We start from the raw sequence: 21,933 nt of genomic DNA, 5'->3' as shown, positions 1-21,933 counted from the left end.
GTCCAGAAGGATGAGAGTGGAGGGAAGAGTACTCTGGCAGAGGGAACAACTTGTGAAACAACGTGGAAGCTGGAGAGACAGGGGTCTCGAGATGCATCAGCGGAGGAGCAGAGTGACCAGGTCATGCAGCACCTTGAACTTCAGCTTGAAAGCAATACGGAAGAGTTGAGGAAGGGGAAGTGACAAAATCAAGCTTGTCAGAGGGAGTGAGTTAAATAGGATCAAGTGCTTCTGCTGCCCGCCCCGCTTAGTGCCCTAGCCTGCAGCTCTGCCCTGAGAGGTGCTGTAAGGCTCGGTTCCTGCCCACGGAGCGGGGATTGTGATGCTTACAGAAAACACGGAGGGAGGGTAAGCAGGTGAAAGAGCTGCTAAAGATATTTTCAGGAAAATTAGTACTTTGTATTTTGTACTTACTGGCCATATAAGCATGATTTCAGGCTTGTAATGTTTCCAGTCCCAATTCCAAAAGCCCAGCTCCACCATCAACATTTCATTGCGTAATCTTTAAAATTATCTTCTTTCCCTTTCATTGGTGGTTTAAAAATTCCTCTTCTTTAATAATAACACAACCACAAGGGAGATGCAGCACAAGTTCTACCCATCATTGCCTCTAAGTGGGTCCCTTTGAAGAGCTTGCAATCCCCGCACACCCTTCTCTGGTGGGGCTGAGGGGCCGCAGTCAGCGCTGGAATCGACCCCTATAAAGTGGCACCGAACCCTCCCCTGAGTACACACTCAAGAACTCAGATGAGCTGTTGTGAGAGTTTCCACTGCAGAATAAATGAAAACATTTTGCTTCTCACAGTCGTAATTTAAAAAGAGAGTGTGAGAAAATGGAGATAATGGGAAGTTGAGAGAGAAAACGGGAATGGAGAGAAAGCGAGGGTGAAAGAAGAGGGGGAGACAGACACAGAAGGTGAGACCCAGAAAAGAAACAGGAAGGGAGATTAGAGATGGAGAGAGTAAAGATGAAGGAAAGCTTCAGGGAGAGAGGGAAGAAGAAAGTAAGGAAAAAGAGGGAGGGAGGGAGGGAGGCTGAGGCACTCACGGAAGTCCCAGAGCGGTTCAGGTGGTGCTTGAGCAATTTTGGGGAAGGGTCATCAGGAAACGAGCTGCTCAAGCACCTGGATGCTGTAAGCAAATGGGCAGAAGCAAGGGGATGGGGAGCAGCCCACCCTCCCTGCCTCTCTACTCCATCCTGGGCTTCGGGGCTGCCGGGTCATTGCTCTTGGCCCCCTTGACTTCTCTGAAGCTTGCAAAGCCTGCTGTGCGCCAGGCCTGCCCTGCCCCTGCCAGGGACACCTATTCCTCCTCACAGCCTAACCAGGCTGGGGAAAGGGAGTTTCAGAGAGCTAAAGAGAGCCCCCCAAGCTCAGCAGAGATGAGCTAAGGGAGGTAAGCAGGCAGGAAAGAGGATGCGCAACTACAAGGATGAAGATGGGTCATGCAGACAGACAGATGGACAGACTGATAGGCAGGCAGACATAGGAGAACTCCGAAGTTCCTCTGCCTTATCCATCCCTTGTGTCTCCACCCAGAGGGTTGAGGAAAAGCCACCCCTGCCCTCGGCCTCCTCCTCACCTCCTCTCAGCCCTGAAGCTGTCAGCTGGAGGAAACCCACTGGCTCCCCTAAATCCTCTCAGGTCTTTTTCTCCCTTACAAAAATCATTAAGCCTTTAGAGTTTGGCCACAGCTTGGCTCCAGGATAAAAGGGGAACTGCTGGGGAGCTTGGGGAATCAGGGCAGCCTGCACGCACTCCTCCAGCTGGACAGTTAGAAGCTAGACAGGACACCTCCGGCCCTCTCCAGGCTGCAGCAGCAGCCCAGGCTCCTCCCCAGCACGCAGCACACAGGCTCGCTCGGAACCCCACTCCAGCTGCTGGCGACTGTGCCTTTAAATTGCTGCTTTCAGAGGGTGCATCTCAGGGGGAGGTGGGAGGGAGGGAAACATCTTCCTACAGTCTCCCTCTTCCCTCCCCTCCAAGACTCTCCAGGGTTTAGAGAGTGATTGCTGCCCAAAAAGAATCTCCTTCAGCACCCCAGCAGGCAGGCTGAGGCCCTCCGGAGCCCCAGGCGAGCCAGAGCAGGAGCAGGTTATCTGTGTCAGGATCACTTCCAGGGGAATAGTTCTGGCCCCTGACTGGTCAGGACTAAGGACGGGGCAGAGAAAAGAGAAGAGGAGAGAGCGTGCAACTCCTAGCCCGGCCCTCCTTGGGTTCCTTGCAAGTGGCCCAAGTAGGAAGAAGGCTCTGTACTTTCGGCGTTCCCGCCCGGATACCCACTCTCACCTCGGCAGCCAGGCTGAGAAAGGACTCCAGGGTCCCCTCAGAATGACAACTCTTGTTCCAGCAACCCTCTCCTTCCTTCTCTTCTGGACCCTGCAGGTTCTCCTCAGGTGAGCTGAGTGGGGGTGAGAAGGAGATGCATGCAAATACTGGCTGGGGGTAGCAGGGGCTCTGGCACAGTTTCCTTGAAGTTTACAGAAAGCCCACAGTCTGGAAGGCTCCAGGGGAGGACACACCCTCCCCCACTCAGATCCCAGGAGACTTTCATAAAGGAGGTCAAAGCCCCAGAGCAGGTGGGAAGGCTTCGGCATGGGTGAGACTTTCCTGGGCCAGGGTAGGGGCTGGGGAGTGAGCCCCGGAACAGAAGCCATCTGTCCTGCCATGCAACCCTGTCTCCCTACCAGCTTGGCCACACGTTCCTCAGATCCTTAAAAATGACACCAACATCTGCCAGCTGCTCACCCAAGAGATTTCAAGGAGCAAGGATTTTCCCAAAAGCACATCAGAATGATGTTGGCTGACCAAACCTTGGCCCTCTTCAGTCACCTTACCCTGCCCGGGGGGGAACCTGTCTGCTCGCTGTCCCTGGAGGGGCACTAAGTGCCCATCATTTCCTGGGCTTGGGGGCAAGACATGCTTTGAGCTCCTTGTAAATGGCCTCCCACGCATTCTCACTTTCTCATTAGACCAGGAGCCATTCTAGGTGGATAGGGTGAGCTGAGGAGGAAAGATGGCTGTGCCTTGGGCTGAACTGGTCAGAAGAATGCCTCCCAAGGTGGAGGCAGGTGAGTGCCACTGCAATATCGTCCTCCTCCTCTTCGTTCAAAGAGCACGCCAAGATCTGCTTGCCTCTGAGGAGCCTCCTGCCTCACTGCTGGCAGACACATTAGGGGGCAATCAGGCAGGGATACAGTGGGCCGGGGGGGGGGCAGTGACAAACTTCTTCAGAGTGAAAAGCAGCCCAAAGTGCAATGGCAGCTCAGCTGGAGTTGATAGGAGGATACAGGCAGAAGGGGGCACCCATATGACGCTTGCAGGCCCTGCTGGAGGGGAAGTTGCCTCAAGGACCAAGCTTTGGTGGCAGCATTCCCACTTGAGTGATTGGAGCAAGGCAGGCCCTTAGGAAATCTTTTTTTTTTTTTTTTTTTTTTTTTGAAGTACGCGGGCCTCTCACTGTTGTGGCCTCTCCTGTTGCGGAGCACAGGCTCCGGACGCGCAGGCTCAGTGGCCATGGCTCACGGGCCCAGCCGCTCCGCGGCATGTGGGATCTTCCCGGACCGGGGCACAAACCCGTGTCCCCTGCATCGGCAGGCGGACTTCAACCACTGTGCCACCAGGGAAGCCCGAGGCCCTTAGGAAATCTTGAGACCAAATCCTTCATTGTATTTATGGAAACTGAGGCCTAGAGAGGGCAAGTGACCTGGCCAAGGTCACTTAAGTACCCAGCAGCAGAATCAGTGTTCTCCCCTTACCCCACCCCAAGGCCTTCCATGAGAAAGATTTTCAGCTCTGGGACCTCCCTACTCCTGCCAGTGTTTGGAACATTCCAGGAATGAAAGGGAGCAAGGAGAGACCGCACACGGTGACTCTGCTTTCAGGTCCGCAGACAAGGTAACCCTGGAAAAGCGGGGCTGCCACGGCGGTTGGGGCCCAAGACAGCTGAGCCCACAGCCAGTCCCAGGGTCCTGGGGCTGGAGCTAGCGGGAGAGGTGACATGAGAGTGAGGTTGAGGACAGTGCCAAGGGTCTGGCTGCTCCACCTGCAGGGCCATGTGGCCTCCCGGCAGGCAGGTGACAAGCAGCCAGCAGCAGCACCTGGCCAGTGTGGATGCCCCATGGTGAAGCCACTCACTTCTGCTTGCACCAGCACCACCACCCGCCTCCCTGGGTTTTCAGAGCCTGCTTAGGCCACCTGCTCTGGCCACCCCCACTCGGGGCCAAGGTGGCCTCTGTTCCCAGGGTAAGAGCTCTCTCCTGCTCATGGGATTCAAGGAAGCAAGACTCTAAGGGTCAGGGTGCGGCTGTCACCTTCCCCCTCTGGTTCCTTGGCAGCCCACCCTGGGCTGCTTGTATCATGGTATTGCGGTAGATGGACTTAGTTTTGAAGTCAGTAGCTCTGGGTTGGAATCTCGGCTTTACCATTTGGGAACTGTATGATCATGAACAAGTCACTCCATCTTGCACTCCTCAACTATAGCTGGAGGATAATAAGAGTGATTATTGAGAGGATTGATGTGAGAACTATACTAGATAAAGTGTTTAGCATGGTGCCTCAGCTATTTGTATTATTCTATCAGTCACTGGCAGGTGCATAGATTTACTGGGAAAGAGGAGCTCGCTGGTTCAAAGGAGACTCAGACCCAGAAGGACAGCAGTCACCCCACCTCCCAGCCCCAGCAGTGCAGCAGCAGTAGTGGCAGCAGGGGAGCTGGCTCTGGTGATGATGGCAGGATGGAGCAGAAGGCACAGGACCCAGCCAGGAGTCCAGCCTGAGCTCAGTGTGAGCCCCACCCCTGCCCTCAAGCCCTTGTTGAGCTCCTGGTCCCTGGTCTAGCTATTGGCTGCTAAGCAGACAAGCAGGCATATGGAAGGAACTTTGCTGCTCTTTGAAGGAAACTTGTCAGGGGAGAAGGGAGCTGGCCTCTAGGCTAGGCCAAAGCACACTGGCCCCATCCTCAAAATGAAGCTCTTAGGAAGAAAAGATGGGAGTTGACCTTCACAGCATAGCCACTTTACTGGGAGGCTTTCCCATGCTTCTAGAGCCCTGCTTTCCTGCCTCTTTTATTGCCAAGGTGAGATGACCTTCCTGCAGCTGCCACAACCCTGAACTGAGGTTCAGCTCAGAATATAGCTTCCTGCTGGAGCAAACACCAGAAGCTAAGCTGCCCTCTCCAGAAGCTGGGTCCTAGCCCCTGAGGGATCAGCATGAAGGCCAAGCAACTAAAACCATCTCTCAGGGGTGTAAACTGCCCTTGAGCCCTTCCCATCCTTGGCTAGGCCAGATGTACAAAGCGTTGCCACAGCCGCATTATTTCTGTCACTCTTGTTTGAGCATGTTCAAGGCACCTTCAGAAAGAGAATACTGGATGAGGCCTCAGCCTTGGGTTCAAGTCCTGATCTTGGGCCCTGTGTCACTCACCAGCTGTGAGACTTTGGTCAAGTCACTTTTCTTTTGGACGGTCGATCTATCTATCTATCTATCTATCTATCCACTTATTAGATTCCACATATGAGATCATATGGTATTTGTCTTTCTCTGTCTGACTTATTTCATTTAGCATAATACCCTCCAAGTCCATCCATGTTGCTGCAAATGGCATTATTTCATTCTTCTCTATAGCTGAGTAGTATTCCATTGTATATATACACCACATCTTCTTTATCTATTCATCCGTTGATGGACACTTGGGTAATTTCCATGTCTTGGCCATTGCAAATAATGCTGCTATGAAAATGGGGGGCGGTGCTGGTATTTCTTCAACATAGTGATCTTGTTTCCTTTGGATAAATACCCAGAAGTAGAATTGCTGGATCCTAAGGTAGTTCAACTTTTAATATTTTGAGGGAACTCCATATTGTTTTCCACAGTGGCTGCACCAATTTACAGTCTCACAGATTACTCCTTTGGAAGCCTCAGTTTTCTCACCTATAAGATGGAAATAACAGTTTTCACCCCCATCACGCTGAGAATTTTGAGGGCAAAAATATCTAATATATGTGAAAGTAATCTTCTAGGACTAACTATTGAGCTGCTGTGCTGTTTTAGGGGTTTCTGTACTTCTCATTTTGCAAGTGGACACCTAGAAACCCATCTCCTAATCCTCCTGCCTGATGGAGAGACCAGCCAAAGTGGGGAGGGAACAAGGAAGGAGAGTGTCTGTGATAAAGGCAGAATACAACAGATCTCAGTTATTAATTCTTTATCTCTCCTGTCCAGGGTGGCCTTGGCAAAAGAAGAAGTCAAATCTGGGACCAAGGTGTCCCAGCCAATGTCCCCCTCTGATTTCCTGGACAAGCTTATGGGGCGAACATCTGGATATGATGCCAGGATTCGGCCCAATTTTAAAGGTAAGAATCATTTATCCTACAAAAAACCCTTCCCTCCCCACTTCTTTTGGGGACATACTGCCGAGCTAGCCTCCATTGCCTACCTCAGGACCAGGAGGCTGGAGGTACAGGGCTGGCTCTCACAGCTCAGAAGGAGCATCCCCTCTCCATCACCCATGGGCCCGTGTGCCAGGCACTGCCTTCTCCCAGTAGTACCCTGGCCTCAAGCTCAGGGAGGGGGTCTTGGAAATTTCTCCCAGATTCCTGGAATGCCCTGCCAATATGGCTGTGCTTTGCTACCCTTAGGCCCACCTGTGAACGTGACCTGCAACATCTTCATCAACAGTTTCAGCTCCATCACCGAGACTACCATGGTAAAGCATTGCCCTGCTCCCGCTTCCACTCTAGTGTGAATGGGTGAAGCCCACCTGATAGGAAGACTTTCCTCCCTCTGCCATCGTCCCCCTGTTTCAGAGTCATGGCTAAAGCCAGGGGATGTCCAAAGTCGGTCACTGGGAGTTTATCTTTCCCCAGCCCAGGGTTTTAGTGGCTAAAGGCAGACTAGCCTAAGCAGCAGATGTTCCAGTTTGGAAGGTAGCTTGATGCATAGCATCAAGGCTTGGAAATCAGATAAACCTGCGTTCAAACCCTGACTCTACCATCTCTTAGGCAGGTTACTCAAATCTCTCTTTGTCTCAGTTTCCTCATCTGTGAAATGGGGATCATAACAGCACCCTCCTCTCAGGGTTGACATGAGATTTAAATGAGATGATGCATATGAAGAAAGCACTTAGCAGAGAGCCTGGCACATAGTAAGTGTTTAATAAATGTCTTTTCCCTTCCCTTCTTTGCCATATCAGCCCAAAGCAGGCTCCTTCTCCAGTGGAAAATGCCCACTGCCCCTGAGATGTGCTCCCAGCATTTCCTCCTCATGGCCCTCCTGCCCAGGTAGGCTTGCTAGGCCCCTGCAATAGCACTGCCTCTGATGGGCCCATCTCTGTTCAGGACTACCGGGTGAACATCTTCTTGCGGCAGCAGTGGAACGACCCACGCCTGGCCTACCGAGAATACCCTGATGACTCGCTGGACCTCGATCCCTCCATGCTGGACTCAATTTGGAAGCCAGACCTGTTCTTTGCCAATGAGAAAGGGGCCAATTTTCACGAGGTGACCACAGACAACAAGTTGCTGCGCATCTTCAAGAATGGAAACGTGCTCTACAGCATCAGGTGCAGCTGGCGTACAGCCAGGAGAGCTCGGGGCAAGGGGTAGAGGCTGAGGGGTGGGCAGAGGGTTCCCTGTGCTGTGCTGAGCCCCAGTAAGCCGGCCTAACTTCTTTCTTACTGTCCCTGCCAGGCTGACTCTCATTTTATCCTGCCCAATGGACCTGAAGAACTTCCCCATGGATATCCAGACCTGCACGATGCAGCTGGAGAGCTGTAAGTGTCCCTAGAGAGTCACAGAGTGAGGCCTGAGATACCAGCTAGTTAACCCCATGCCATGATATTCCAGACAGGAGAAGGGCAGCCCAGAGTGGGGATGGACTTCCCCAAGCACACACAGTGAGCTCTTGGCACAGGTGAGACTAGAAGCCAGGGCTTGCTAACACTCAGCCCAGTGTGCTTTTCCATCCCCTCGCTATTGGCAGGTCTGGCTGCCTCACAGGGCTGGGGAATGGGAAGGGTCCAGCCTTACATACAAATGTGCTTATGCTGTATGTGGAGGGTCATTTGAGGGGTACCTCCTCTGTCCAGATATAATTTCCCTCTCACAGTGCCTGAAGTAATTCTACCTTTACTTCCCCTGAGTTGAGACATTCAAGATGCCTATAAAAATCCAGAGTTGACAGGGAAGGGGGGAGTCTTTGAACCTTGATTCCTTGTGAACACATATTTTTTTTTAAACTGAAGTATAGTTACAGTGTTGTGTTAATTTCAGGTGTACAGCAAAATAATTCATATATATATATATATATGTTCTTTTTCAGATTCTTTTCCATTATAGGTTATTACAAGATATTGAATATAGTTCCCTATGCTATACAGTAGGTCCTTGTTGTTTGTCTATTTTACACATAGTAGTATGTACAGATAGCTTTTGTAGAGAGGTGAGAGAGGACAGTTCTAGGCATAGGACAGTGCCCAGGATAGCAAGGTCAGCCAAGGGCTACCAAGGGCAGGGGGTGCCAGCCTGCAGAGGCTGCCCCAAGTGCAGAGAAGCTAAAGGATAGCAAGGCTGGACCATCGCCCATGTCCATTCCTTTGCCATCTCCTGGACAATTGAGACTGTGGGATCAGGAGATATCCATTTGATCCTCAAAGAAGAAGTCTTGTCAGGCTGTTTCCAACATATAATAACAGTAATAGATAGAATATGTCCTATGTGGTCAGCTTTTTAGAGTTCATAAACCACCTTCACATCCAGGTCCTCATTACCCACTCTGAAAAGTAGGTGGAGCATTTTACAGAAGGGGAAGTGACTTGCCCAAAGTCACAAAGCTACTCTGGGCCAAGGCCCTACACTGGACATCTGTGAGCCTTGGTGTTTCTGCTCCCATTTCTACCCAACGTGTGAGTATAGTCATCTATGTGGCAAGAGCCTTCACGAACTGCTAGCTATCTGTAAGCAACTTGGCATTTTCAATGTTAGCTCTCAATTTGCCCCAGGTCAGGACTCTGGCTGGGAGTCTGTGGTATGCACATTGTCCCATGCATGACTGGCAAGGTATAAATAGCTCTTTCCTCCCTGGAGTGAGGTGGCAGAAGCCCCAGCTCTGAGGCTGGCTCAGCTCAAGACATGTGGTCGGTACACATGCTTACTCCCCTGGGTTTGAGATGGGGCAGGAGGTTCCCAGCTGGTTTCCTTGACATCTTTCCAAGCCTTTTGACGTGCTTTCTAGGTCTGCCAGAATAATTTCTCTTTGGGCCTTTCTAAAGCTTCAGAACTAGGTAGGAGAGGAATCTTTCTGATTTACCCACTTAGGCTGGGCCCATGAGGCAACTGACCCTCTTCCGAATGGTTTTCCTTTCCAAGATGAGCATGAAACTTCTAAAACCCAGGCCTTATTCCTCATTTGTTCTTTCCTGCCAGTTCTAACTCTCTCCCTACCCCCGTCCAACCACCACACTCTGCAATCCTCTGCCATCTCTGTCACTTTCAGTTGGCTACACCATGAATGACCTCGTGTTTGAGTGGCTAGAAGATTCTCCTGCTGTCCAAGTGGCTGAGGGGTTGACTCTGCCCCAGTTTATCTTGCGGGATGAGAAGGATCTAGGCTATTGTACCAAGCGCTACAACACAGGTAAAAACCCAAGATCTTTACTGGCTGTGAGCCACAAGAGGGCCTCCAGATGGGAGGGAAAGGGGCAAGGCAGCTAGCCTCTACTGAAGGTCCAATCTGTACCAGATGTGGTGCTAAGTGCTTTATATGTCTTATCTCATTATGGTAGGGGTGATCAGCCCCATTTCTCAGAAAGAGAAAACTGAGGTTCTAAGAAGTTGAATCAGTTGGCCAAGTCACACAGCTAGTAAATGGCTGATTTAGAATTCAAATCCAGATCTGTCTAATGCCAAAGCCCTTGTTCTTGTCCCTATCACATGCTGCAGAACAAATGGTCCTGTGCCAGTGAGTAGCAGGAGTGTTCCACCTGTCCTGGGGCCAACTTCACGTGGAAAGTGGGGAATCTACATCTGGGAGTAGTCAATGAGTTTACTGAACCAGGAGAGAACAGAATTCAGGTCACCAGCTGGCTTACCGTCCACACGTCCTACCACTGTCCCCACTGCTCAACTCTCATGAATTGGCTTGGTTTCCCAGGTGTGAAAAGCGTACCAGGAAATGGAGAGGAGCTGGTTTTCCAGCCTGAGCGTCTGCCCCCTGCAGCTTCCCTAATCGCTGCTGGCTCCTCATTTCCCCTGGCAATTTGGCTGTGAAGAGCTATGACCCTGAGATAGAGGCCACAAGCTGAAGAGGGAAGATCACACTCCAACGGTGTGCTGATATGCTTTGGGTGCAGCCCTATGAATTCGTGTGTGAATGTGGAGGTGCAGGTAGCTGGGGAGACGAATGAGCCATTGAATTTAGAAAATGCTGGCGTGAGTGGAAATTGGTATAACTTTTTAGGGAAAAGAACTGGCATTTTGTATATAGACTGGTGGGTTTCAAATTTTGGTGTGCATTATATTTCCCTGGGGAGCCTGTTAAAATATTGATTCCTGGGTTCTGCCTCTCAGAGATTCTGATTACATGCCCTGGGAGTGAAGCCCAGAAATCTGTGTTTGAACAAGCATCCTGAGGATTCTGATGCAGGTGGTCCAGGGGGCACACTAAGAAACTTTAGTCTGGAAGCTAAATTTGTTTCCCTACCTGTTGATCCAGGAATTCCACTGCCTGGAATTTATTATAAGGAAATATTCCAAAATATCATATTGACTTTAGACCCCAAGAGGGTTCCTGGGTCACTGTTTATACCGGCAAAAACTTGGAACTGCTCTAAATATCCACCAATAGGGTGGAAGTTAAGTAAATTACATAGCGCATCTGCTTGGTGGGATATTATCCAGACGTTTAAAAAGAATGCTTGCAAGGTGCTTATATCAACATGGGAAACTTCAAGTGGAAAAGGCTAAGATTCAAAGTTGTATACACAGAATGATTCTATTGTGATGAAAGAAACAAACCAAAAGCATGTGTTTAAAAACCCTGGAAGGGGCTTCCCTGGTGGCGCAGTGGTTGAGAGTCCGCCTGCCCATGCAGGGGACACGGGTTCGTGCCCTGGTCCGGGAAGATCCCACATGCCACGGAGTGGCTGGGCCCGTGAGCCATGGCCGCTGAGCCTGCGCGTCCGGAGCCTGTGCCCCGCAGTGGGAGAGGCCACAACAGTGAGAGGCCCACGTACTGCAAAAAAAAAAAAAAAAAAAAACCTGGAAGGAAATAGCACTAAGCGTTTCTAAAGCAGTATGATACAACAGGTAAGAGCAAGAACTCTGGAGTCAGATAGAGCTGAGTTTGAATTCTGGCTGCACCATTTACTAGTTGGGTGCCCTTGAGCAACATAACTTAATCTCTTTGAGCCTCAGTATCACTGTCTATAAAATGGGAAATAATAATTTGACCTGCCCCAAAGAGTTGCTATGGGATTTAAATGAGATAAACTATATAAAGTCAGGGCACTTAGTAGGGGCTTGACAAATGTCAGCTTATGAATCTTATTATTCTTTCTCTACTTCTCACTTTCATTCTGTGCTAAACAAGTGTTCATTTTGTCATTGAAAACAAAACTGCTATCACCAAAAAAAAAAAAAAAAAAGGAAGGAAGGAAGGAAAGAAAGGAAAGAAAATATGGATACCTAGCCAAAACATGTCATGGCAAGAAGCCCAGGGTGGGTGGACTCAGGGAAGAGTAGGCGATCACAGCATCACACGACATGTCAAAGCCATAATCAGTCATTGATGAAATCACTAACCTTGAGGAATCAGAGAGTCCTGTTAAGAGCAAGCCTAGGCCAGAATAAAATAATAGTATACACATCCTCTGCTTGTTGCTTTGGTTATCCTAAGCGTCTGCTGCCAGAAGCTCTGAGCTAGTGTTTTCTTAGCCTTGGGGAGTGGAAACCAGGGTAAAATGAAGATGGCTGGCAGAGGAGGCGAGCACTGGTGCATGTGCCAGGGGCCAATGCACTTTTTGTGGGTGGAATAGAATGCTGCTGCCAGATGCTTTTTGGGAACCCGCTGCCTGCTGTCTAGAGCTGGTCTCTGTTAGACATTGTTTCCAGATGTTTGCTACCCTGCTCTTCTTACTTGCTTAAGACACAGGCAGTGTTTATCTCAGTGAATCGTTGCTGGAGAGCTTCAAGGGTCCCAGCACACACAAGCTAGGCTTCTGAGATTTGAGTGGAGTCTAAGCTCATTTTGTTAGTCATGATAATAGTACCAGCTACCTACTGTGCTCAACACCTCAAATACATTATCTCATTTAATTCTTCCAACTGCCCAATGATGGAGTTGATATTGTTTTTATTCTATTTTACAGGCAAGGAAACTGAAGCTTTAAAAGCTTAGGTGTTTTGCCTGAGGTCACACAGCTAGTGAGTGGAAGGTTCAGGATTCAAACCCATACAGTCTGGCTCTGGAGCCCTCCCACCCTTAATCCTCTTGCAGTGCTGTCACGGGGAAGGCCTTCTGCTGGCAACTAAAGTGCTGGGAGCAAGAGTTCAAGTCCCCAGTGGCTTCTCTGAGAGTTTCTTCAAAACATGCATCTGGTGCTCCCTGGGGCCATTTTGAAAGGCTCATTTATTGGCGCAGGTTAGGTGCCCATAGAAATAGAGCCGCCCTAGTCCTGCCTCTCAGGCTCAGCTATAGGCTGGGGACCTGAGGCCTGATACCTCACCTCTTTCCTTGCAGGGAAATTCACCTGCATCGAGGTAAAGTTTCACCTGGAACGACAGATGGGCTACTATCTGATTCAGATGTATATCCCCAGCCTACTCATCGTTATCCTGTCCTGGGTCTCCTTCTGGATCAACATGGATGCTGCCCCTGCCCGGGTGGGCCTAGGCATCACCACTGTGCTCACCATGACAACTCAGAGCTCTGGCTCCCGGGCCTCTTTGCCTAAGGTGAAGAGACATGCAAGGGAACTTGCTTGCCATAGAGCTCCCCATTTCCCATTCATCCCCTGTTCCCTCCTGCTGACTATTCTCCTTGGATTTAAGGTAGAGAAGAGCCATCGAGCAAAAGCAGGTGGCCTGCATTCTCTTCCCCCAGAACATACCGCTAATAACATTGCTAACAGTGTGGAGGCTGGGGTTGCAGATGCTTTCTGGCTGGGGAACGAGTAGAGACAGTGCTGACTTACTTTGACTTTCATCAGGAAATACTAGCATGTCCAAGATTAAAAGACCCTTAGCAAGTAGAAAGTCCCACTCCCTCATGGTACAGATGAGGGCATTACAGCCCAGAGAGATAGAATGACTTTCTCAAGGTCATGCTTCACAAGAAACAATCAAACAATCCGACATCTGTTTCTTGCTATGTCGGAAATCGGGTACTATTACAAAGAACTCTAGAGACAATGTCCCTTCTTTTGGGGTGAGAAAACTTTGAGGTAGCAAATAGCAATGAAAGTCAGTAGACTCTGATCACCTAGGGCCTGGTGATATTTTGATTACGCAGAGAGATTTGTGCTGATGGAACTGGGCCTAGGTTCTCCCTGCCTCATGTCTTCATGTGCGGAATTTAGAGGTCGTCACCTCAGTGTCCTTACAGTCAGCAAGGCTCTGAGAAAATCAGGGAGCAAACTCATTCATTCATTCAATAAATATTTACTGAGCACATACTATGTACCAGGCACTGTACTAGGCCATGGAGAAATAATGGGAAACCAAAACAACACAGCTTTTGCAGATCTTCCAGTGAATATATTCCCTCTTGCTCTGTATTGATGGAAACCAGGCCCTGTGATCGCCCATCTTCCAGTGTTTATTTTTAAGAATATTTTTACTGGGGACTTAAACAGGGGGTAATCCAGACACCCAGAGTGAATTTACAAATTTGCTATATAGTGGGGAGGTGGGGCTGGGGGTAATAGTGGTTAAGAGTAAGAGAATAGGGTCAGGTAGATTTTGATTTAAGTCCCCACCTTGTCATTTACTAATGGTGATCTTAGGTAAATTCCTTAACGTCTCAGTCTCCTCACCTGTAACATGGAAATATTACCTCTTCCATAGGGTTATTGCAAGTAATAAATAAGATAATGTATTAACACAGAGAACAGTGTTTGGCACATAATAACCACTCAATAAATGTTAACTATTGTTATAATTATTAGGGGTCTAGGTGGAAAGAACTGGGTGGTAGACCTAGGCCTAAAGCAGCTGGTGGTGTTTCCAATTATTTTTGAGTCACCAGGAAACCTGTGAGGTGGTCCTAAGCCCTCTAGGGATAAATAGTGACAAAACTCAGATTAAGATCTAATGTCCTAGGGGAAGTTGTCAGAGATCACTTCCTATATAAGCATACTTCCTTTTATTGCACTTCGCTTTATTGCACTTCGCTTTATTGCACTTAGCAGATACTGTGTTTTTTAACGACTTGAAGGTTTGTGGCAGCCCTGCGTTGTCAGATGATGCTTAGCATTTTTTTAGCAAAAAGTATTTTTTAATTAAGGTATACACATTGTTCTTTAGACATAATGCTATTACACACTTACTAGAGACTACAGTGTAGTGTAAACATAATTTTTATATGCACTGGGAAACCAAAAGATTTGTGTGATTTGCTTTATTGCAATATCTGCTTTATTGCAGTGATCTGGAACCGAACCCACAATATCTCTGAAGTAGGCCTGTAAATGTATTTCCTAAATGGACAAGGATATTGAAGAGGCTCTGAGAGGCAGACTGGGATTAGGCGAGGGCTACAGGGCCAGGTGGGGCTGTGGTAGTGGCCTGTATGAAGGCCAGAGGCAAAAAAGTAGTTCAGACCTAAGAACCCTGCCCTTGTTTATTGCCACTGCCACACAAGAAGGATATTTTCCTCTAACTCAGGGAAATGCTACAATTTATGCTTTATTCTTGCTGAGAGAACTTCTTCCTCCAGTCCCCTCCTGTGAGCAAGCACAATCCATCTGCTCCCAGGAATCACTTTGTTTTCTCTTACGGAAAAAATGGACTTTGTTGGAGGATTGTTTGATTTGGTTTGATTTGGGGTGCGGGTTGCAGTATTTGATGCCTTATCAGATTTTGATGACCTTTTCTTTTTATGTATATATATTTTTATTGAAGTATAGTTGATTTACAATGTTGTGTCAATCTCTGCTGTACAGCAAAGTGACTCAGTTATACACATAGAGACATTCTTTTTTCATATTCTTTTCCATTATGGTTTATCACAGGATATTGAATGTAGTTCCCTGTGCTATACAGTACGACCTTGTTTTTTATCCATTCTATATATACCAGTTTGCATCTGCTAATCCCAAACTCCCAGTCCTTCCCTTCCCCACCCCACCTCCCCTTTGGCAACCACAAGTCTGTTCTCTATGTTGGGGACCGTTTCTTGGCCTCATTGGCCAATAAGCAAAATATGTAGGCATGCACCCTGAACTAAATAGCTTCATTAGCCAGCCCCACAGAGCAAGGGACTAAGTCAGGGAACTTCCACTCACTCTTGAGTTTCTGCAACATTAGAATTTATGGGAGGCCCAAGGAAAAAGGTGGTGCCAGGTCAGGGGCTTCTGAAAGCCACAGCAATTCCACCTCCAGTACAACTCTAGTGTCCAGGATGAGAGTGGCAGAGGCTCGCGTTGTAAGGGAACTCAGCTGGGATGGCCATTCTCCATGCTCCCGGAAGCCACTCCTTCTTTGCCTTTATGAGGGCTAGGACTCTCAAAGGCACCCATGGCTGTCTCTTTGCCAGGTTCTTGATGTACACAACTGCAGGTGGCTCAGTGAGTAATGGAAGGGTTAAATGGAAGTTTCTACCAGACACTGACAGATTAGACCTAAAGTTGCAGTGGGCAGGAGGGACCCAATTCTTTCAAAATCTTGTAATCTAAATGGCTCACAGCTCTTGGGCAAGTAGTAACAAGGAGGGCCAAGAGAGCAAACAGAAGCCAGCAGAGACAAATACAAACTATCCATCCGTTCATTAATTCAAAAGATACTTACTATGTGCCAGGCACTCAGCTAGGCACAGTGAACACGATGGAAAGAGTCCCTGCCACTGAAGAGCTCACAGTCTAGTGAAGGAAATAGCCAGGTGTATTTGATGGATGCTAAGAAGGTGTAGGTAACCTGAGCACATACAGTAGCGGCAACCAACCCAAACTAGGATGATTAAGGAAGACTTCTCAGAGGATACGGTATCTGAAGTGAACATTTAAGTAAAAGTTATCAAGGTAAAGGAGAGATACAGAGAGAGATTATCTCCTTGGGAGACAACTGAAATTGATCATCATGGCAGGGTCATAGATTGCAAGGGGCGAGATGAGGCTGAAGTAGTAGGTAGTGGCTAGATGTCATGCTAAGGGGAGCATTGACTGTATCGGAAGGATAATGGAGAACCACTGAAGGGTTGTAAGCAGAGGAGTGATATGATCAGACTTACATTTTCAAAACAAAATCCTGGCTGCTGTTTGGAGAACAGATTGGAGGTGGCAAGCGTAGATGCAGGGAGACCATTTAGGAAACTGTTGCACTCCTTCAGATGAGCCAGGATAGCAAGTGGATGGATTCCACAGATATTTAAGGTGTATTGTTGACACATGTATTGTTAACAAGACTTTCTTCCTGCTGCTTAAGGTGTCCTTTTCTTTTGATGGTCCAAAGTCCTTCGTGGACCTCCCTTGTCATTACCTCATTATGGATTTTTGTATCACTTAACATCCCTGGGGGCACAATGGGACTGGGAGATGGTGAATGAAACAGGATGACGTCTTAGTAGGTGGCAAAGTGCAAACACCAAGGGATGCTTAATCAGGGTTACCTAGCAACCCACCACTACCATCTCAGTGGAACTGCCTTAAAAGAAAAAGAGCAGGGTTTCTCAATCTTTTTTTTTTACACACACTCACTGTATTTTATTTTTACAAGAGATAAATAAACTGACACCAAGCATTGTAAATGGATGACCACAACAAAAGCAACAATGATTGCAATTACCAAACACGAAACACACTCATACTATGTCATAATATTGACATTCAGTCCAGGAATCCTCCACTGTAACAGCTCCTTTACTTTGCAGTGAAAATTGATTTGTATATTTTTTGCCTCTGAGTCCTTGTGGGATTTTCTTTTTATTCAAACAGAAAGTCACAAAAATTATAATCATCCTCATCAGTTCACTCAGTCCCATGTAATTAATTTTTTTTCATCTTCATCTTTTTTTTTTTTTTTTTTTTTTTTTTTTGCGGTACTAGGGCCTCTCGTTGTTGTGGTCTCTCCCGTTGCGGAGCACAGGCTCCGGATGCGCAGGCTCAGAGGCCATGGCTCACGGGCCCAGCCGCTCCACGGCATGTGGGATCTTCCTGGACCGGGTCACGAACCCATGTCCCCTGCATCAGCAGGCGGACTCTTAACCACTGCGCCACCAGGGAAGCCCCATCTTCATCTTTTGTTAGCACTTTTATGAATTCATCAGTTTTCCATTAGAGTTCTGAAAATGCTTATTCATTCAGTTCAGCAGTATAGTCAGTTACCAGAAACCTGTACTTGTCAGAGTCTTTTCCATGAATTCCTTGAAGATGAAACCCTTTTATAGGAACATTTTTGCAAAAGCATCAGAGTACACCCAGAACTGTCTGTAAATGACAAAAGACTTAAAAATGACCATGGTTAGAGATTTGATGAAAGTTCATAAAAATGCAATTGACAAGGAAATTTAGTTATTTCTGAGATATACATTTTAAAGTAATAACTAGAATTATGACTTATAACATTATACCAGAACGTATAAAATTTTTAGAAATTTCATGTAATGTCTGAAATATTTATATTAACATATTTCCATACAAATAACCCAAAGAAAGTTTAGTATTAGTTGTTCTGTCTGTTTGTTTGTTTTTTATACTGCAGGTTCTTATTAGTCATCAATTTTATACACATCAGTGTACACATGTCAATTCCAATCGCCCAATTCAGCACGCCACCATCCTCACCCCACCGCGGTTTTCCCCCCTTGGTGCCCATACGTTTGTTCTCTACATCTGTGTCTCAACTTCTGCCCTGCAAACCAGTTCATCTGTACCATTTTTCTAGGTTCCACATACACGCATTAATATACGATATTTGTTTTTCTCTTTCTGACATAGTTCACTCTGTATGACAGTCTCTAGGTCCATCCATGTCTCAACAAATGACTCAATTTCATTCCTTTTTATGGCTGAGTAATATTCCATTGTATATATGTACGACAACCTCTTTATCCATTCATCTGTCGATGGGCATTTAGGTTGCTTCCATGACCTGGCTATTGTAAACAGTGCTGCAGTGAACATTGGGGTGCATGTGTCTTTTTTGAATTATGGTATTCTCTGGGTATATGCCCAGTAGTGAGATTGCTGGATCATATGGTAATTCTATTTTTAGTTTTTTAAGGAACCTCCATACTGTTCTCCATAGCGGCTGTATCAATTTACATTCCCAGCAACAGGGCAAGAGGGCTCCCTTTTCTCCACACCCTCTCCAGCATTTGTTGTTTGTAGATTTTCTGATGATGCCCATTCTAACTGGTGTGAGGTGATACCTCATTGTAGTTTTGATTTGCATTTCTCTAATAATTAGTGATGGTCAGCAGCTTTTCATGTGCTTCCTGGCCATCTGTATGTCTTCTTTGGAGAAATGTCTATTTAGGTCTTCTGCCCATTTTTGGATTGGGTTATTTGTTTTTTTAATATTGAGCTGCATGAGTTGTTTATATATTTTGGAGATTAATCTTTTGTCCATTGATTCGTTTGCAAATATTTTCTCCCATTCTGAGGGTTGTCTTTTGGTCTTGTTTATGGTTTCCTTTGCTGTGCAAACACTTTGAAGTTTCATTAGGTCCCATTTGTTTATTTTTGTTTTTATTTCCATTACTCTAGGAGGTGGATCAAAAAAGATCTTGCTGTGATTTATGTCAAAGAATGTTCTTCCTATGTTTTCCTCTAAGAGTTTTACAGTGTCTGGTCTTACATTTAGGTCTTGAATCCATTTTGAGTTTATTTTTGTGTATGGTGTTAGGGAGTGTTCTAATATCATTCATTACATGTAGCTGTCCAATTTTCCCAGCACCACTTATTGAAGAGACTGTCTTTTCTCCATTGTATATCTTTGCCTCTTTTGTCATAGATTAGTTGACCATACGTGCGTGGGTTTATCTCTGGGCTTTCTATCTTGTTCCATTGATCTATGTTTCTGTTTTTGTGCCTGTACCATATTGTCTTGATTACTGTAGCTTTGTAGTATAGTCTGAAGTCAGGGAGTATGATTCCTCCAGCTCCGTTTTTTTACCTCAAGACTGCTTTGGCTATTCGGGGTCTTTTGTGTCTCCATACAAATTTTAAGATGATTTGTTCTTGTTCCATCAAAACTGCCATTGGTAATTTCATAAGGATTGCATTGAATCTGTATATTGCTTTGGATAGTATAGTCATTTTCACAATATTGATTCTTCCAATTCAAGAACATGGTATATCTCTCCATCTGTTGGTATCATCTTTAATTTCTTTCATCAGTGTCTTATAATTTTCTGCATACAGCTCTTTTTTCTCCCTAGGTACGTTTATTCCTAGGTATTTTGTTCTTTTTGTTGCAGTGGTAAATGGGAGTTTTTCCATAATTTCTCTTTCAGATTTTTCATCATTAGTGTGTATGAATGCAGAGATTTCTGGGCATTAATTTTGTATCCTGCAACTTTACCAAATTCACTGATTAGCTCTAGTAGTTTTCTGGTGGCATCTTTAGGATTCTCTATGTATACTATCATGTCATCTGCAAACAGTGACAGTTTTACTCCTTCTTTTCCAATTTGTATTCCTTTTATTTCTTTTTCTTCTCTGATTGCTGTGGCTAAAACTTCCAAAACTGTGTTGAATAAAAGTGGAGAGAGTGGACATCCTTGTCTCATTCCTAATCTTAGAGGAAATGCTTTCAGTTCTTCACCATTGAGAATGATGTTTGCTGTGTATTTGTCATATATGGCCTTTATTATGTTGAGGTAGGTTCCCTCTGTGCCCACTTTCTGGAGAGTTTTTATCATAAACGAGTGTTGAATTTTGTCAAAAGCTTTTTCTGCATCTATTGAGATGATCATATGGTTTTTATTCTTCAATTTGTTAATATGGTGTATCACATTGATTGATTTGCATATATTGAAGAATCCTTGCATCCCTGGGATAAATCCCACTTGATCATGGTGTATGGTCCTTTTAATGTGTTGTTGGATTCTGTTTGCTAGTATTTTGTTGAGGATTTTTGCATCTATATTCATCAATCATATTGGTCTATAATTTTCTTTTTCTGTAGTATCTTTGTGTGGTTTTGGTATCAGGGTGATGGTGGCCTCATAGAATGAGTTTGGGAGTGTTCCTTCCTCTGCAATTTTTTGGAAGAGTTTGAGAAGGATGGGTGTTAGCTCTTCTCTAAATGTTTGATAGAATTCACCTGTGAAGCCATCTGGTCCTGGACTTTTGTTTGTTGGAAGATTTTTAATCACACTTTAAATTTCATTACTTGTGATTGGTCTGTTCATATTTTCTGTTTCTTACTGGTTCAGTCTTTGAAGGTTATACCTTTCTAAGAATTTGTCCATTTCTTCCAGGCTGTCCATTTTATTGGCATAGAGTTGCTTGTAGTAGTCTCTTAGGATGCTTTGTATTTCTGCGGTGTCTATTGTAACTTCTTTTTCATTCCTAATTTTATTGATTTGAGCCCTCTCCCTCTTTTTCTGGATGAGTCTGGCTAATGGTTTATCATTTTGTTTATCTTCTCAAAGAACCAGCTTTTAGTTTTATTGATCTTTGCTATTGTTTTCTTTGTTTCTATTTCATTTATTTCTGTTCTGATCTTTATGATTTCTTTCCTTCTGCTAAGTTTGGGTTTTGTTTGTTCTTCTTTCTCTAGTTCCTTTAGGTGTAAGGTTAAATTGTTTACTTGAGCTTTTTCTTGTTTCTTGAGGTAGGCTTGTATAGCTATAAACTTCCCTGTTAGAACTGCTTTTGCTGCATCCCATAGGTTTTGGATTGTTGTGTTTTCATTGTCATTTGTCTCTAGGTATTTTTTGATTTCCTCTTTGATTTCTTCAGTGATCACTTCATTATTAAGTAGTGTATTGTTTAGCCTCCATGTGTTTGTGTTTTTTACATTTTTTTCCCTGTAATTCATTTCTAATCTAATAGCATTGTGGTCAGAAATGATGCTTGATATGATTTCAATTTTCTTAAATTTACCGAGGCTTGATTTGTGACCCAAGATGTGATCTATCCTGGAGAATGTTCTGTGCGCACTTGAGTAGAAAGTGTAATCTGCTGTTTTTGGATGGAATGTCCTATAAATATCAATTAAATCTATCTGGTCTATTGTGTCATTTAAAGCCTGTGTTTCCTTATCAATTTTCATTTTGGATGATCTGTCCATTGGTGTAAGTGAGGTGTTAAAGTCTCCCACTATTATTGTGTTACTGTCAATTTCCTCTTTTATAGCTGTTAGCAGTTGCCTTATGTGTTGAGGTGCTCCTATGTTGTGTGCATATATATTTGTAATTGTTGTATCTTCTTGGATTGATCCCTTGATCATTATGTAGTGTCCTTCCTTGTCTCTTGTAACATTCTTTATTTTAAAGTCTCTTTTATCTGATATGAGTATAGCTACTCCAGCTTTCTTTCGATTTCCATTTGCATGGAATATCTTTTTCCATCCCCTCACTTTTAGTCTGTATGTGTCCCTAGGTCTGAAGTGGGTCTCTTGTAGACAGCATATATATGGGTCTTGTTTTTGTATCCATTCAGCAAACCTGTGTCTTTTGGTTGGAGCATTTATTCCATTCACGTTTAAGGTAATTATCGATATGTATGTTCCTATGACCATTTTCTTAATTGTTTTGGATTTGTTTTTGTAGATCA

At 45.6% G+C, this 21,933-nt stretch overlaps 1 protein-coding gene across 2 annotated transcripts in view; it reads left to right on the top strand.

Annotated features, from left to right (window-relative positions):
- Positions 1–2,291: 2,291 nt before the first annotated feature.
- The window catches only part of LOC309796453 (glycine receptor subunit alpha-4), a gene marked incomplete at both ends in the record, with an annotated part of 30,938 nt that continues 11,296 nt past the window's right edge, over positions 2,292–21,933 (top strand). Inside the window, 7 exons of one of the 2 annotated variants that reach the window (XM_082609577.1) lie at positions 2,292–2,395; positions 6,222–6,352; positions 6,638–6,705; positions 7,337–7,560; positions 7,688–7,770; positions 9,492–9,632; positions 12,735–12,949. In XM_082609577.1, coding sequence (XP_082465703.1) covers positions 2,331–2,395; positions 6,222–6,352; positions 6,638–6,705; positions 7,337–7,560; positions 7,688–7,770; positions 9,492–9,632; positions 12,735–12,949 — 927 coding nt within the window. The remainder of the gene's footprint in view (positions 2,396–6,221; positions 6,353–6,637; positions 6,706–7,336; positions 7,561–7,687; positions 7,771–9,491; positions 9,633–12,734; positions 12,950–21,933) is intronic. The other variant, XM_082609576.1, reaches the window with a different exon arrangement.

This window comes from Mesoplodon mirus (genome assembly GCF_964341445.2).
Source record: "Mesoplodon mirus genome assembly, chromosome: X".
Lineage (NCBI taxonomy): Eukaryota > Metazoa > Chordata > Mammalia > Artiodactyla > Ziphiidae > Mesoplodon > Mesoplodon mirus.
The sequence above is the reverse complement of the archived record's forward strand: the minus strand, read 5'-3'. Positions and strand labels throughout refer to the sequence as shown.